Source organism: Megalobrama amblycephala, linkage group LG18 (genome assembly GCF_018812025.1).
Source record: "Megalobrama amblycephala isolate DHTTF-2021 linkage group LG18, ASM1881202v1, whole genome shotgun sequence".
Lineage (NCBI taxonomy): Eukaryota > Metazoa > Chordata > Actinopteri > Cypriniformes > Xenocyprididae > Megalobrama > Megalobrama amblycephala.
In genome coordinates this window covers 9,130,763-9,148,907 of record NC_063061.1, presented here as the reverse complement: position 1 = coordinate 9,148,907, position 18,145 = coordinate 9,130,763, and the positions used below count along the sequence as shown (strand labels likewise).

At 35.8% G+C, this 18,145-nt stretch overlaps 2 protein-coding genes across 2 annotated transcripts in view; both read right to left on the bottom strand.

Moving 5' to 3' along the window:
* Window positions 1–120: 120 nt before the first annotated feature.
* On the bottom strand, window positions 121–4,146 carry zgc:110222 (uncharacterized protein LOC550336 homolog). The gene is made up of 2 exons (XM_048166523.1): window positions 3,698–4,146; window positions 121–597 (listed from the first exon to the last, which is right to left on the bottom strand). Exons 1-2 carry the CDS (start codon window positions 3,957–3,959, stop codon window positions 371–373), a joined length of 489 nt encoding a protein of 162 aa, XP_048022480.1. The 5' UTR covers window positions 3,960–4,146; the 3' UTR covers window positions 121–370.
* Window positions 4,147–4,268: 122 nt separating this feature from the next.
* Window positions 4,269–18,145, bottom strand: part of map4k6 (mitogen-activated protein kinase kinase kinase kinase 6) — a 42,058-nt gene continuing 28,181 nt past the window's right edge. Inside the window, exons 19-32 of the mRNA XM_048166518.1 lie at window positions 15,475–15,593; window positions 15,297–15,338; window positions 15,131–15,215; window positions 12,376–12,455; window positions 9,822–9,882; window positions 9,598–9,721; window positions 8,964–9,022; window positions 8,774–8,877; window positions 8,523–8,697; window positions 8,253–8,321; window positions 5,209–5,295; window positions 5,062–5,132; window positions 4,919–4,974; window positions 4,269–4,832 (exon numbers count right to left, since the gene is read on the bottom strand). Coding sequence (XP_048022475.1) covers window positions 4,745–4,832; window positions 4,919–4,974; window positions 5,062–5,132; window positions 5,209–5,295; window positions 8,253–8,321; window positions 8,523–8,697; window positions 8,774–8,877; window positions 8,964–9,022; window positions 9,598–9,721; window positions 9,822–9,882; window positions 12,376–12,455; window positions 15,131–15,215; window positions 15,297–15,338; window positions 15,475–15,593 — 1,220 coding nt within the window. The 3' untranslated portion in view covers window positions 4,269–4,744. The remainder of the gene's footprint in view (window positions 4,833–4,918; window positions 4,975–5,061; window positions 5,133–5,208; window positions 5,296–8,252; window positions 8,322–8,522; window positions 8,698–8,773; window positions 8,878–8,963; window positions 9,023–9,597; window positions 9,722–9,821; window positions 9,883–12,375; window positions 12,456–15,130; window positions 15,216–15,296; window positions 15,339–15,474; window positions 15,594–18,145) is intronic.

The window sequence follows — 18,145 nt, the reverse complement described above, 5'->3', positions numbered from 1 at the left end:
GGGTGAGCACCCATCTGGCTCTGAATTCTTTGTCCAAATCCAAATCCTCTCCAAATCCTGCCTTCTCAGCGATGCCCAATTAATCAGGAAAACAGAAATAAAATGCCCTTACAACTATGCTCCTATATTGTAGAATTTATTTTTGAAGTGTTGAATCCTCATATCTCCTGAAATGTGTACTATATTAATATTACAAGAGCCCTGTTATTCTTACTACCTGTTTATAAATGAACACTATATCTATGATCAAATGTAACAAATGCATTTTTCATATACAGCATTGAAGATACATTACATGCATTACAAATCTCACACCTGAGCGTCTCTACAGACACAAATACTGTGCATTTTTTTGTTTTAATGTTCACTATTACGGATGAGAAGAAGCTGAGGGAAGTAGATGAACTGGGATGTGTACCGTCCACACATCTTTATGGCCCCTAGAATACATTGGTTCACTGAGCCAGCGGGGGTTTGAGAGTCTCGTAAGGTATTTCAGATTGAGTTCAGTCAAGCAGGCTGCTGTCTCCAGCTCTCTCATCTCTTCACAGGGAACATCCTCAGGACAACGCCACGTCTCCCCAACGTCAACAAGACCTGCGCATATACAACACTTAATACAGACACACAAACTAGAATGCACTAGAAAGCTAGAATGCAGAAGAACAACTCTAAGTGTTTGCTAGTGTGTGGCTAGACCAGGGAATTACTTCCATAATGACTTAAATCTATATAATAAATTATAAAAGCATTAAAGGCACAATATGTAAGATTTTTGGATTAAAATATCCCAAACCCACTAGAACACTGTTATATATTTTGTTGACTTGTGTACTTGTATTATCCCAAATTTTTCCAAAAATGTTTAAATCCAGAGAAATAACCAGTTTTAACCAGGACACGGATCGTGTCCGTGCGTCGCCTATCAATGACATCATACCCACGTTACCCTCGATTAACGGTTTCATTTTGTAGAAACCATAGAAACACCAAAGATGCTTTAATATATTATGTGTTTTATTAGACAGGTGAGCAACTGTTTGGATACATTCATCGGCAGAAAACTATTCATTGTTATATAGCTCAACACATTAAGTCTTATTGTTTAAAGGCTCATTTTAATTTTCTCATTTTCCAACTCCCCTAGAGTTAAACAGTTGAGTTTTACCGTTTTTGAATCCATTCAGCTGATCTCCGGGTCTGGCGGTACCACTTTTAGCATAGCTTAGCATAGTTCATTGAATCTGATTAGACCGTTAGCATCTCACTCAAAAATGACCAAAGAGTTTCGATATTTTTCCTATTTAAAACTTGACTCTTCTGTAGTTACATCGTGTAATAAGACTGACGGATAATGAAAAGTTGCGATTTTCTAGGCCTATATGGCTAGGAACTATACTCTCATTCCGGCGTAATAATCAAGGAACTTTGCTGCCATACCATGAGTGCAGCAGGCGCAATGATATTACGCACCGCCTCTCACAAATGTCTCCATGGTTGCAAGGCACACTCCCTGTGCAAAAAGGGGGTCACAGGCGCTGCGTAATATCATTGTGCCTGCTGGACCCATGGTAAAAATATTGAAACAGAAATATTGAAACTCTTTGGTCATTTTTGAGCGAGATGCTAACGGTCTAATCAGATTCAATGAACTATGCTAAGCTATGCTAAAAGTGGTACCGCCAGACCCGGAGATCGGCTGAATGGATTCGAAAACGGTAAAACTCAACTGTTTAACTCTAGGGGAGTTGGAAAATGAGCCTATTTTCAAAAAAAAGTGGAGTGTTCCTTTAAGCCATTCTAGGTGTATATGACTTTCTTGTTTCTGACGAAGACAATCAGAGAAATATTAATAAATATCCTGCTGCATCATAATGGCAGTAATGCACTGCCAAACAAGTATGAACTGAAGAAAGTGTCTCCATCCACATCCATCCATCATAAACATATTCCACGCAGCTCCGGAGGGTTAATAAAGGCCTTCTTAAGCGAAGCGATGTGTTTGTGTAAAAAAAAAATCCATATTTAACAAGTTATGAAGTAAAGTATGTAGCTTCCACCAGACCGCATTCAACACACAAATGTATCTAATATGATAAAACAGCGCTGTCTTACCCCACATACACTTGACTGGAAGAAGCAAAAGCGGTCGTTTGCGGCAATAATACAAGCTCCACTGCTCCAAAGAGCTTAGAACCCAAGAGGTGAAACTCTTATCCTTTTTGGGTAACAGCCACTAGATGGCGCTCCGGTAGTGCAACCGCCATTATGGGGTGAAAATACTAACTGGACCATAGAATCCTTCACATCTTATGCAACCAAAATCGGCGAATTTCACAACCAAATCAGAAGCGCAATAGAACAGTTTTTTAAATTAAAGGCGCTCTAAGCGATCCTGGGTGGAGAAACTTTCTGTTGACGTTCGAAGTGTTGTCAAACAAAACAGAGGCTAGCTAGACCCTCTCTCCTCCTCCTCCTCCCCCTCCCCTCTGTGCTTCCTGAAACAGTCATGAACGCGCATTTAAAATCATTCTTGTCGGTTATTGGCTGGAGCGTGTTTATTATGATTTGTGGTCCGGGCTGCACCAGTTTGTTTTTGTGTCCATTTTCGGAGCTTGTGGCGACTACAGAGACCGTGTTTTTTTACAGTGTGTTCAGGGGACAGGCAGCTAGCGGATAGTGAGGAGATGTTTGCTGTATGTGACAAAAAATGTTTTGGCCTAAAAACGCATGACATCGCTTAGAGCACTAGTAAATTGTATGGCTCCAATAGTAAATGTTGTATTGTCTTATATATGTTTTATTTTACCAGTTGTGGAATCCAACCATTCATCCATCTGAGGTAAGCCTACTTTATTGAGTATTTCCATTTTATACAACTTCACACATTTATTAATAGTAAATTAATAATTAATACATTTAAGATCATCGTGTTTGCAGCAAACAATATAGATCAGATGTAATGGAGCAATAATAGTATTACTCCACTATCTGAATTGAAATATATATATATTGTACGTTTTAATGGATCACGCTACAAACATAATGATCTTATAATACATGATGCATTGCTGTGTCCGTTATCGCATAATTCCCACTTTTGGACACTTTTGCTTTAACATACAACACTGCAAAAACAAGCTGTTATTTTCTGTTATATATTAATTGTCCAACAATCCCATGCATGTCCTTAATTTACTTTCATATGTTGGTATTAATTCAATGTTTATAATGCTAATACTTGAACTTGAATTTTAACCGAAACTGACTGGGTTTCTAGAGAGCAAAGGTTTTGTGAAAAAAGTGGAAGACTTAAACACAAAGTCTGTAAAATAGACCGTTAAAAGGATTTGATAATCACTAGTGATAGTATTTTATTCTGTGTTGTCATTATTCAGGTTGGATTTTAGCTTTAATGTACTTTTTTTTTAACAAAGCAGCTGATATTGCCATAGAAACTAGTGGACCACGCCAAAATGGCGGAAACGCAAGGCCGCCGCTGTGCGCCGGTGTTGCAATGGAACGTTCTATTGAGTTTTGCTTCTTGTTAGTGTATATTCTTTGACTGCTCTCAAGCTACGCCTTTGTTTTGAATAAGCGACCTCTAGCGGCATAAAATTACATATTGTGCCTTTAAAAGGTATTAATTACAATTCTTATATTTAATAATACATACATCTTTATATTTAATATTCACCTGCTATAACACCACGCCCAAACCTTTCTCCAGAGACCAGAAGTTCCTCTGTTTGCAGGTTTGTCATTCCCAGCCTTTCAGTGAGGATGAGTCTCCAGTCCTCCTCTCCTTCCCAGCTCTTCTGAGCGATGTGAACGGCTAGAGTGCAGTTCCGCAACTCTGACAGCAGGGGCCGCCAGCGGCTCTCTATTGTTTTCACACCGTTCAGCACAAGGGTAGCGTACGGCTGGCGAAATGACAAGCAAGCCACCTCTAAACTCATCTCGAGAATATAATATTTAACTCTTTATCCACACAACACAGTAAAATAACACGTTTTAAGTAAGTCGTCAGTACAGCACATTCCAACCAGATTCGTAGTACTTTATTAAATAGACATAAGGCTAAGAGTTGATGAACGACTGGATAAAGCTTCCTGTTTTAAAAATGTGTCTCAAAAAAGACGAGACACTGTTATAAAATAAAGAGCTCATGAAAAGAACAGCGCCCTCTAGTGCTATGATTTAACACGACCACTGAAGCAACAGATATAACAAAAGACTACAAGAAGAAGAAATAAAGTATGCATCAATTTATATTTGTTGCTTACTTTTATTTCACAATTTTGGGTTCTGGTACTTTAATGGTTTACAAAATTCTATCAACTGATTTACAGGCCAGTGAAAGATAATTCTGAGCACCAAAACATGTCAATGATATAGATTTCTCAAAACAAGGAATACGACCAGACTGTCTAACATTAAATAGAACATCACATTTGTTTAGTCAGTGACCCATAACAGTTATTTCAAACCTAGTGTAGGTCTAATGTAGGTCTACAGGTCACTTTCTCTCATGGTTGAACCTCGCGCCTCCAAATCAGCTCCAAGCCCAATGTCTGGTCCTCAAAGGATCAGGAGAACTGTGTGTACATGACTCCATCATGTCTTCCTCTGTTCTTGGAGCTTTTCAGGTCTGATGACACGACCCTTTTAGTGGAGAAGGGTGGACTATCGACCTTTGTAGTGTTACCATCTATTGCTGAACATTCTCATTGTCTCAGTCCCATCAGTAGCTGCTTTCATGCCCGGTGAGTATGTACAGGTTGCTCATGGCAGACGGATCATCCGTAGGAGTACTTTGCAAGATAATATCCCTGTGGTAACATTATATTATTAGTATACGATTACATTTTTTTTCCGTTTACCAAACATGTTGCTCAATTACAGTGTGAAAACATACCTAGTTGTACCCAAAACCTGAAAAACTCGACTTCTGTCTGTGATTTCTTGGGTAACCTGAGATAAATAATTTTCCATCATTTTTATCTTTCTTCCTCATACATCAATCAGTTAAGCCATCATTGTTATAGATGTCAGGTTTACCTCATTAGTTTGTAAACTCCTTCCTTTCAGACCATGTTTCCAGAAGGCAAGAACACTGTCCTGTAGGCAAACTTTAAAGACAACTGCATTACTACCAAATGCAACAGAAAGAGGTAAACATGATGGCTATAGTCTGATAGGACTTACCCAACGTCTGAATGGAAAACTCAAAAGCAAGTTCAGAGGTCTTCTGATGGCTCGGACATGCCTGCAGATTCACAACCTTTACTGTGTCTGAAACAGAATGCTCTGTTAATGGATTTAGTTCCTTGATTTGTAAAAAGCACAAAAATCGAATTGACAATAATGCACTTAAAATGGAAGTCTATGGGGCAAGACACTGTAGTTAAATGAATTTAGATATTTTTGGGGGGAGGGAGGGGCATAGAGTCAAAAATGTCAAAGTGGTACAACTGTCCTGATAAAAGGATGAAATTAAAAGGATGAAATTCTTTGAAAGGAAAACCTTAAAGGCTCAGTAAGTTTTGCGCTAGAGGTTGCTTTTTCAAAACAATAACATATATTATATATATATATATATATATATATATATATATATATATATATATATATATATATATAATTAATTCAAATAAATGCTATAATTCATTCATTGAAATAAATGTAATCTCACGCACTAACTACAAAGCCCCTTTAAGACCAGTCATTTTCTAAATGCTCGAATCATGACAAAAAACTGTATTTTTTTAGGCTGGATCAACCTAATGCGCATGCGTAACATATTAAACACGTAACATATTAAAGCGTCTTTGGTGTTTGAAAGAGGCAAATGGGTAATATAAAATATGACTTTCAAAGCCAATATGAGAATAAATACAAAATGCTTCAAACGATTAATTAAAAACAAGTGACTTCCAGTGTTGGGGGTAACACAATATAAGTAACGCAAGTTAAGTAATCAGATTACTTTAAGTAACGCATTAAGTAAAGCATTCCTTTAAATCGACAACAAAATATCTGAGTTACTTTTATTAGTAATGCAAGTTAAGTAATCAGATTACTTTTTTAAGTTACTAGTAAAGCATTCCTTTAAATTGACAACAAAATATCTGAGTTACTTTTATTAGTAATGCAAGTTAAGTAATCAGATTACTTTAAGTAACTAGTAAAGCATTCCTTTAAATTGACAACAAAATATCTGTTACTTTTATAAATAAGTAACACGTTAAGTAATCAGATTACTTTTTTAAGTTACTAGTAAAGCATTCCTTTAAATTGACAACAAAATATCTGAGTTACTTTTATTAGTAACGCAAGTAATCAGATTACTTTTTTAAGTAACTAGTAAAGCATTCCTTTAAATTGACAACAAAATATCTGAGTTACTTTTATTAGTAACGCAAGCTAAGTAATCAGGTTACTTTTTTAAGTAACTAGTAAAGCATTCCTTTAAATTGACAAAATATCTGAGTTACTTTTATTAGTAACGCAAGTTAAGTAATCAGATTACTTTAAGTTACTAGTAAAGCATTCCTTTAAATTGACAACAAAATATCTGAGTTACTTTTATAAATAAGTAACGCAAGTTAAGTAATCAGATTACTTTTTTAAGTAACTAGTAAAGTAATGCATTCCTCTAAATTTACAACAAAATATCTGAGTTACTTTTATAAATAAGTAACGCAAGTTAAGTAATCAGATTACTTTTTTAAGTAACTAGTAAATTAACGCATTCCTCTAAATTTACAACAAAATATCTGAGTTACTTTTATAAATAAGTAACGCAAGTTAAGTAATCAGATTACATTTTTAAGTAACTAGTAAAGTAACGCATTCCTCTAAATTTACAACAAAATATCTGAGTTACCTTCACAGTTTTTGACATTATACTGTACTGTGTTGCATACACTTTTCATATTTAGTTCTTTGGTTTTTGAACTTTTCTTCTTCTTGTAAGATTAACTACTTCATCTACTTTCATCTCCTGTAAGATCACTTTACAGTAGTGAAATGAAAATAATTTTTCTTACAGTTTTTTTTTTAACTGCTTACACACAAAATCCTTACTTGTCACACAATTTCTGAAACCTGACACTCAAACACCAGAACCACACACCAAATCTGCAAAACCATACACTAACTCTCAGCCTTCAACTCAGTTTTCAAATTCATAAAACACTTTTTGCAAAACACAACACACAATTCTCTATGTATCACACAAAAATCTAACAGGAAGTATCTTGATTTCCTTTTTCAAGCACAACCATTGCTTCTGTCCAACTACACATGGTTGATGTATTATTTGCAACCACAAATGCTTACAGTAAAAAAATACTTTGGTTTCAATCTTGTTTTCGTGTTTACTGTGAATTTTTCAACATCTCCCTGCCAATTATTTTCAATCTTGTACAGAAATGTACATAGGAGCTCATTAAAAAGAAGAGCTTTAGGTTTTGAATAACTGTTTATGATATATCCAAAAATAAAATATTATGGCAAAGGTGTTTGCAGCGTAAGACAAATGTTTGATTTTGAGATGTGTTTATGACATTTTGAATGCAGTGCTTAATTTTGCAAGAGATGTGAGGCATTTTGCATTTTGTGTGTGCAGTTCTTGGATTTGTGAGTGAAGTTTTGAAAAAAAGAGGCAAAGTTTTGTAAATGTGTGTAAGCAGTTGAAAAAAACTGTATAAGTAGCGCAAGTTACGCAAGAATGGCAGCACAGCTGAAAGGTTTGAGCTGCGCCCTCTACTGTACAGACATGATTTTACATTTCCTTTAGCCTGAGGATTATTCATTTCACTTTACTTGTAAAAGGGCCTTTACATTTGCCAAAAATACAACAAACAAACAAGCAAGTCCAGGTGAGAAAAAGTAACGCAAAATTAATGTAACATATTATTTTCCATAAAAAGTAACGCAATTAGTTACTTTTTAGGAAGTATCGCCATTGTATGGAGCCCCGCACATGACATGCAAGGAAAAAAGTTAAGTTGTGCACAAAATTTACTGTTTCGTTCCCTCGATTTACTAAATCATATGCACGATTTAGTAAATCGAGGAAACGAATTAAACCGTGCGCATGATTTAGTAAATTGAGGGAGCAAATTAGTAAATCGTGCGCACGATTTAGCCTACTATTTTTTTCCTGCATGTCATGTCCAGGGCTCCTTTCCATTGTAAAGCATTACTTTTAAAAAGTAACTTTCTCAACACTGGTGATTTCTTACTTTCCAGTGCGATGAGAACTGTGTCCCTGTCGAGTTGAATCACTTGCTTGACATCCAAAGACTCACCATCTGTGAAGTTACATAATTCCAGTCAAACAAAACACACTATGTCATTGTGGCAATGTAAATCATGTAGTTTACTGGAAAGATTCTTTATATAAATAGTTTTTGTTGTAAAAAAAAAAGCAGATTTTTTGTAAAACTCATGCAGTACAGTGACTTTACAGTATTTTGTGTTCGATTGTTGACGTAGAAACACATGTACGTCACCTGGCAGACTTTGTGGCGTGTCATCCAGGTGGATGATGTCAAAATACATCTGCCCAGTGGTGTCACTTACGCGGGGGCGGCTTCTCACCCCCACACAGACCTGTGGCAGCTCCTCTGTTTCCTGTACGAGGAGCTCAAAGATGGGCAGAGACTCTGGCAGACTGAGTGCAATGTGCTAAAAGAGACATGTAAGTTATGCAACAGCGCAGATATTTTTAATTTAACTATCACTCTTATATCTCATTTCTCACCTTGAGCTGCATGAACTTCTGCAGAGGATCATACCACATTAGAAGGATTAAACCAGATGGCACAGCGGCACACAGAAAGACGCTGTCAGTGTAGGGGTTTCGTACTAGAAGCAGAGAAATAAACATTAAGATGTGCACAAAATGCCTGGAGAATGATTCACACACTCCTACAGAGGTCACTGGTCCTCACCCACACTGCATCTTCTACAGCCCTTGGTGTCTGGGATCTTTACTGACATGGCGTACTTCCTGGAGAAAAAAAAAAGAGAATTACTGCCTAAATGACTAAAGTCTGACAACAATAGTTAGGGTTAGGGGAGTTCCTTGGGCAAATCTTTTCTATCCTTAAAGGGATAGTTCACCCAAAAATGAAAACCGGATGTGGAGGGCAGTTGGACATAGTGGTGTTTTAGAGGTAAAAATTATATATATACTGTTCGGTTTCTCACACAAACTGATTGTTTCGTGTCTTAGGACATCAATGTGTTGTCACGAGCCGCAGGGTTTAATTTGGATTTCTCTGTCCATGTTTATTTTTACTCTTATAGACAAAGTTCCCATTGACATGCATTATACCACTGACAGATGGCAACAGTTAAAAATGATCATTTGTGTTCTACTGAAGAAACAAAGTCACCTACATCTTGGATGCCCTGGGGGTAAGCAGATAAACATCAAATTTTCATTTTTGGGTGAACTATCCCTTTAATAACTGTTTGCTAAAATGTAATTTTTTTTATTTCCTTATTTCTTAAATGTATAATATGTTTTAAATAATACATATTTTCAAGGACAGACTAGCAGAATTGTGTGACTTTACAAACCTTGCGTTTATCTTTGTGCTCAAGCGGTGTGCATTAATGGCGAGATGTCCCTGTCTACGCTGCATATTTCTGCGGTACTCAAAAAGTGTCGGCAGACTATGAGAAGTCAACTGTGATGACTTTCCTGTGGACAGAGGAGAGCAGGGAACCAGACTGACAATTAATGAAGACATTAGATCTTTGTGGAAGATTGAATATGGTCATATTAATAATGCTGGACATACCTGAGACGGACATAAGAACGTTGTTCATCACGTACAACCAACTGCATCTCTGAGGAAGCAACTGGAAAAGAAACTAAATCTTATACACTCTTTCATGGGCTATTTGCTCTAGTAAATTACACTATCGGTCAAAAGTTTGGAAACATTACTATTTTTAATGTTTCTTATGCTCTTTAAGGCTGCATTTATTTCATAATGAATACAGTAAAAACAATAATATTGTGAAATATTATTACAATTTAAAATTATTTTAATATACTTTAAAATATAATTTATTTCTGTGCTGCAAAGCTGAAATTTCAGCATCATTACTCCAGTCTTCAGTGCCACATGATCCTTCAGAAATCATTCAAATATACTGATTTATTATTAATGTTGGAAACAGTTGTGCTGCTTAATATTATTTTATAATCTGTGATACTTTTTCAGGATTCTTTGATGAATAAAAAGTTAAAAAAAAATATCAGCATTTATTTAAAATAGAAACCTATAGAAGAGGATTAGGGCCAAGCAATAATAAAAAAATAAAACCATCTCGAGATTAAAGTTGTTAAATTTCGAGAAAAAACTCGTTAAATTTCGAGAAAAAAAGTCGAGATAAAATGTTGAGAATAAAGTAATTAAATTATGAGAAACAATTCGTAAAATTACGAGAATAAATTCGTTAAATTATGAGAAAAATGTTAAATTTCGTGAAAAAAGTCGAGATAAAATGTTGAGAATAAAGTCATTAAATTATGAGAAAAAAACTTGTTAAATTACGAGAACAAATTCGTTAAATTACGAATTTGTTCTCATAATTTAATGACTTTTTTCTCGTAATTTAATGACTTTATTCTCATAATTTAATGAGTTTATTCTCAACATTTTATCTCGACTTTTTTCTCGAAATTTAACGACTTTTTTCTCGTAATTTAATGACTTTATTCTCAACATTTTATCTCGACTTTTTTCTCGAAATTTAACGACTTTTTTCTCGTAATTTAATGACTTTATTCTCAACATTTTATCTCGACTTTTTTCTTGAAATTTAATGAGTTTTTTCTCGTAATTTAATGAGTTTATTCTCAACATTTTATTTAGACTTTTTTCTCAAAATTTAACGAGTTTTTTTCTCGAAATTTAACAACTTTAATCTCAAGATGGTTTTATTTTTTTATTAATGCTTGGCCCTAATCCTCTTCCGTAGAAACCTTTTATAACAATATACACTACCGTTCAAAAGTTTGGGGTCAGTAATTTTTTTTCTCTCTTTTTTTTGAAAGAAATTAATACTTTTATTCAGCATGGATGTGTTAAATTGATAAAAAAGTGATAGTAAAGATTTATATTGTTAGGAAAGATTTATATTTTGAATAAATGCTGTTCTTTTTAACCTTTTATTCATCAATGAATCCTGAAAAAAGTATCACTTTTTCCAAAAAAATATTAAGCAACACAACTGTTTTCAACATTGATAATAACTGAGTATCAAATCAGCATATTAGAATGATTTCTGAAGGATCATGTGACAATGAAGACTGGAGTAATGATGCTGAAAATTCAGCTTGCATCACAGAAATAAATTATATTTTAAAGTATATTAAAATAGAAAACCATAATTTTAAATTGTAATAATATTTAACAATATTATTGATTTTTTCTGTATTTATTATGAAATAAATGCAGCCTTAATGAGCATAAGAGACTTCGTTCAAAAACATTAAAAATAGTACTGTTTCCAAACTTTTGACTGGTAGTGTATGTAAGCTTGTTTCTGCCTCAGAATAAAATAATAGATAACTGTGAATTTATCTCAAAATGTAACTTTTTAATATTATGTAACGTATCTTTTATGTCTTGAAATGACGCCTTAATAGGGGCTTTTGCACCTGAGGAGCCTTTTCATAGTTCTTATATAACTATTGGCTGAAGTACCTGGATTTTGGCGTAATCACACCGCAGGAACTAGGAATGATTTTAGTTATAGGAACTCTGTTTGGGGGAACTAAATTAGCTACTACTTCAGAGTAGGGTCTAAACCAGCACTGTAGGAACTATCAGTGACGTGAGCGTACGTTGATTGGTCAAACGCATGTCAAACACACATTTTTAAAAAGTTCTTTTCTCCGCCTCGATGATATGCAATACTGAAAGTTATCATAGATTTCGTCTCTTAGCCCCACTTTTTGCTCTTTCAGTCATGTAAATTATGAGTTTACTTTCCATCTCCGTTATCACGAAACCCACGATAAACAACAAACACAGCTCCGATCACGGCATCCTCCATCCACCAGTTTTTAGTGTTTGTAAATGCCACGCTTAAAGACGCCGCTTCAGAGTTCCTATTCCCGGTGCGAATGCAACATGGCCCAGGGGAGAAATTAGTTCTCAGGGAACTATCCAAGTGGCTAGTTCCTATAACTAAGTTCCTAGAACTATTCGGTGCGAAAGCCCCTAATATCTCACAGTGTGAACTTTTTTTTTCTTTTTTAAATATCTTTTACTCTGAGTTGGAAACAATTAAAGCATCCTCGAGTAAACTGAGTAAATATAGGAAAGATAATCTGGGTACCTTCTCCATAGTGTCCTCATGGAGCTCATTGAGGTTGAGGGTATAGATGCCCTCCTCTGCACCCATCACAAGGTATTGATCTATGGGTAAATATCAAAATACACTATTGAAACTAAGAGGATTTGACGGCAAGGGAAGACTGATGTACAACACTCATTTCTTTTGTATTGGGTATCTCTGTTACATAATGTGATTTCTGTAGCAAAATAACTAATAACTCTGATAAGGTAACAGTTAAACAGTGGTGTATGGAAATGTAGAGTTGAATTGTGTATAAAAAAACTTTTCAGTTCTATTTCTAAAACAAATGGCAATAAATATATTTTGGAAAAAAAAATAACATACTTGGCTAACAGAAACCTTCACAGGTATGTTTTTACACTATGTCTTGACTGAAACTCTGTTGTTATCCTTAACTAAATCTATTAAAAAAAACAGTAATTTAAATAAAGCTCAAATAAAATAAAAGTATTGGATGAAAAACTTAAAATTAAACTACAAAATTAGAAATGCTGCCTTCCCAACTAAGTGCGATAAGGCTGCATTTACATTACATTCTCCAAGTGACGTGATTCCATTTTTTCCTGCCATGTGGCACAGATCGGATATGATGCATGAATGTGTAAGCAGGAAAAAAATAAATTGATTCCGATATTCTCAGATCGGTTTCAGGCCTCATCCATATGTGGAAATAAATCTCATATGAATTGGATACATGCATTTGCATCTGCCATGTAAAGATCGGATATTCCCATCAATGCGAGTTGTATATCATAGAAAATGACTGTGGTGAATGACATCAACTCAGGTGGTGATCACATGATCTTTTCAATGCCACAATGGAGGACGAAGGCTCAACCCAATGTTTGCTGACCTTTAAAGGCCCACTGAAGTGTCTTGGAACGTGCAGCATTATTCAATGTGTTGACATAATTTCCACTGAAATAGGAAGACAGGGCGAGACATATCGAATAGCTCCTCCCCTTTTATAAAATAGCCGATAGCATTTAGTATATATCACAGCTCGGCCAGAGCTGTTAAGCTTGGTAAAACCTCAGTTTCCTTCTAATCTCTAACTGTTTCTCCTCCTAATCTCATCTACATCGCTTTAAAATATAGCATTCTGTGCAGAATTCAAATGGGTCTGACACGTTTTGTGGTCTGCGTCAACTCACGCATATAATCCATTCTGTGCTATCATGTCAATGGAAATCATATTTACACTGTCTAAATCGTTCCCTATTCTCTATATAGTGCACTATGTGCCATTCACCATGTAGAAAATAGTAAAAGTGTGAACAATTGACCGACTTCAGCCGCAGCTTCAGCATCTATTTATAATGTAGGGGGCGGGATTTTAGATTCTAGAGAGTATTTGATTGGACAGAAAATCTGATGAGAAGCTGAAGTGCAGAGTGATGTCATTAAAATCATTGCTCCATATTGGCAGAAGTGAGAGACTGTAAGTTTTGAAAGCTTATATCTTCTAAATGCAAATTTTGTCATTGTTTTGGAACACACCAGTTTATAGATAACAGTAAAGCTAACATATTCATACTAAAAGCCAAAAAACTTAAATTTTGATATAATGGCGACTTTAAAGATGAAAAGCTTGTATTATCGTTTCATCTACATCCATTGCAAATCATGCCATTTTTACTTCCTTTTCAGCATAAGCTTTTCCGGGTCAGTATGTCTAACCTTGGGTTGTTTCGCCAAGTGCATAATGTAAATGCAGATATCGGATATGGGTCACTTTCACTTCAGAAGATGTATTTGAATTGGGATTGGGCATCAAGACCTGCAGTGTAAAGGCTTCCTAAGTTTAAAGGGTTAGTTCACCCAAAAATTAAAATATTGTCATTTATTACTCACCCTCATGCCGTTCTACACCCGTAAGACCTTCGTTAATCTTCGCAAATTAAGATATTTTTGTTGAAATCCGATGGCTCAGTGAGGCCTGCATAGGGAGCAATGACATTTCCTCTCTCAAGATCCATTAAGGTACTAAAAACATATTTAAATCAGTTCATGTGAGTACAGTGGTTCAATATTAATATTATAAAGCGATGAGAATATTTTTGGAGCGCCAAAAAAACAAAATAACGACTTATTTAGTGATGGCCGATTTCAAAACAATGCTTCATGAAGCTTCGGAGCATAATGAATCAGCGTGTCAAATCAGCGGTTCAGAGCACCAAAGTCACGTGATTTCAGCAGTTTGGCGGATTGACACGTGATCTGAATCATGATTTGACACAAAAGATTCATAATGCTCCGAAGCTTCATGAAGCAGTGTTTTGAAATCGGCCATCACTAAATAAGTCGTTATTTTGTGTTTTTTTTGGCACACCAAAAATATTCTCGTTGCTTTATAATATTAATATTGAACCACTGTACTCACATGAACCGATTTAAATATGTTTTTAGTACATTAATGGATCTTGAGAGAGGAAATGTCATTGCTGGCTATGCAGGCCTCACGGAGCCATCAGATTTAAAAAAAAATACCTTAATTTGTGTTCCGAAGATGAACGAAGGTCTTACGGGTGTGGAATAAATTACATTATTTTCATTTTTGGGTGAACTAACCCTTTAAGTACTAAAACTAAAACAAAAATGAATTAAAGTCGGCATGAAACGGCAGCTGCAATTGTCTTTTCTTTCCTATTGTAATGCATACTTTAATTATATAAGAAATTAATTAAATATGCTAACTAACTGTTAAGTAAAAAGCTGCTAACTCTGGTCTTACCTCTGGTCTTTGGCAGAACCCATGTAACAGCACAGTGAGTCTTTAATGGACAGCCGTTGAATACTTTGGAGAAGCAGGCCCCCATCTAGAAGACAATTTATGATTGTGAAATTTATGAAATTAAAACTTGCAATTGAATTAGAAGCACATGATTCTCCGGACTTACATGTACATGTGGTGTAGGTGGCAGTCCATGGACGACGGATGACTGGAATCAACGAAAACAGAATGAAGTGTGAGAGACCAATGAAAGATTGGCAACCTTTAGACCTTTACACAGATTTTCATCAAGTTGTGATATGGTTTGACCTATGTAATATTTTCCTACTGATTTATCTACTTACTGAGTCGTCTGGTTTCCTCCTGAGAGTGCTCCATTCCGGGGAGAGAGGGGGGTCAGATGGGGGGAAATTATTCCTGCGTCCTCCTGGGTCTGGAGCGACAGAGCTCCCTGGTATCAAACCTGTTCAACACAGCGGGTGCATCAGTGTTTGGCTTTTAGGCTGGTATTATTTGTGTTCCATAATCTATTTTATATTAATGAAGAAGTGTGGCCTGATGCTTCAAGATCTGGGATGAAAACCAAAAGGCTGTAGGTTCGAACCATGACAGCTGCTAATGTGTTCTACACACTTAAAACCAAGTGTGTAGCTATATGGTTGCTTAGGTGTTGTGAGTGATTTTAAAGACCCTGATATACTTTAAGCAAAATAGAAGAAGGAACTGTGTGACATTATTTCGTGTGACGTCACTAGAACAAAACAGGCCAAAACAACATTTGGGAAACATTCAAAACAGCTTGCCAAAGCAAACCAAATGTTTGCTCAGGTTGGTAAACACCTTTGGCCTACCACTGGTCCGGGACGATTTCCTAATATGCAGGTATGGCTCTGGGACTTTGAATTCTTTGACATGGAAATTGGTTTGTTTCTTCTGTTCAGTCCATCAAGGTCAGACAAGTAAAAACATGAACTCATTGGAGAGCTACTTTGTAGTAGAAAATGAAGTTGTATTTCTAGTTGAAAGAGACACTGACCATGTTTTTTTCCATAATTATATTTGTAAAGCTGCTTGCTTTACAGCAATCTATTGTATAAATGCTACATACATGCAGATATGCTCACTGAATATAAACCTAACATACCACTCAGATCATTAGGATCACATCAGTTAGATATACCAAGGGTTCACTCAAAACACGGTGAGTCTGCTTTTAGGTATTATGCCAGCCGCAGCTGGAACCAGCTCCCAGAAGAGATCTGTCACAGTCACCAGCTGGTGTGCCCAGGATAGCCAACAGAGGGCACTCCTCCTCAGACCTCTGCTATTCAGTCATGGACTACATTCCCCATAACCCTTTGCCCGGACTCATCAGCACTCATTGCATTCAGCTTTTGCTCATTAGCCTTGTTAACTCTGTCTATATAAGCCTGGTTTACTCAGTCATTCTTTGCGAAGTCTTGTATGTGTTTCCACTGCATTTCTAAATGCGCTGTCTTTGGTTTCTCACGTTCATGGTTTTGACTTTCTGCCTGTTTTTTGTTTGTTTGTTTTCCCTGTTATTGTTTGGACTGTTTACCTTGTGCTTTTGACCTTTTGTCTGTTTATTGGATTACATTTTTAGATTGCCCTTCATTAAAACACTGCATTTGGATCCTTAACCTTGTGTCTTGGAGCTAGTGATGAGAGAAACTAAGCTTTTTGAAGCTTTGAATCAATTTAACCAATTGCTTCGCAAAATGATTCACTGTTTTAAATCGTTTGAAACACCGCAAGCTGGTGACCCCTGCTGGTCAGAACCATAAATGGAACAAAAACTCCTGCCAAATGTGTAAAAACACCTTTTACAAACCCATTGCAAATGTTTTATTGAAAGTAAAATCTATGCTTTATCATCTAATAAGATTAAATATCAAGTGTCTGTATGATGTGATGTTCTTTTATTTTATTTTCAGGGTTTGTTTTATTTGTTCCATGTATGGCTCAGCTAAACATAACATTCAATAAGAGACTATTAACTACTATTATTCCTTTTAATTATACTAATATCTAATTAAAACGTCTACAAATGTATAAAACTGATCAAATATCAGGTAAAACCAATAACCACTTGTTTCACAATGTTTCGCCACTGGGGGACGATCACCAACTCCAGCAGTGAAACACTGAAATTTCGAAACGTTTCGAAACAGTTATGACGTAATGAAGCCTCGTTTACTGAAATCACATGACTTTGGCAGTTTGATACACGCTCTGAACCACTGAATCAAAACAAAAGATTCATAAAGGTTTTGAAGCTTCATGTGTTTCGAAATCGGCCATCACTACTTGGAGCAATGCAAGTAGTGATAACAACGATGTTGGATGTTTTTGAAGTTGGAGGAGAAAATGAAATGTTTTTCGCCCAACCGCGGTACTTTTTTCTGTCACACATGACCTTTCCAACATGATTATGTAATGCGTGGCACATCGCAGAGCTAGTGCAAGATGAGCATTTGTGGTTAAAAATGTATTTTTTTTTAGAAAATGACCGATTGTTTCGCTAGATAAGACCCTTAATCCTCAACTGGGATCGTGTAGAGCCCCTTGAAGCTGCACTGAAATTGACATTTGGACCTTCAACTCGTTGTACCCCAGTGAAGTCCACTATATTGAGAATAATCCTGTAATGTTTTCCTCAAAAACCTTAATTTCTTTTTGACTGAAGAAAGAAAGACATAAACCTCTTGAATGACATGGGGTTGAGTAAATTATCAGGAAATTTTAATTTAAGTGAACTAATCCTTTAAAAGTAGGGTAAGTCTAACTGCTGCAGAATCATTTCGGCATTAATAGCATTGCCGTTGAACCACATATAACGTATAATGTCACTGGTTTCCATCTCTTCCAAATTACAGTAGTTATGGCGTGACCGCAGCATAAGCTCGTTGTTTTGGTTCAGGAGGAACTGTAAAAGGTGGCTGCTGTTTCGGTTGCGGTGCACGGTGATTATGCACAGAAGTGTAGGCTAATACT

Coding starts and splice junctions, on each gene's coding strand:
- zgc:110222 (XM_048166523.1), bottom strand. CDS start 3,959: ATGAGTTTAGAGGTGGCTTGCTTGTCATTTCGCCAGCCGTACGCTACC. Junction 598..3,697: donor TGGGCGTGGTGTTATAGCAG/GTGAATATTAAA, acceptor GTATATGCGCAG/GTCTTGTTGACGTTGGGGAG.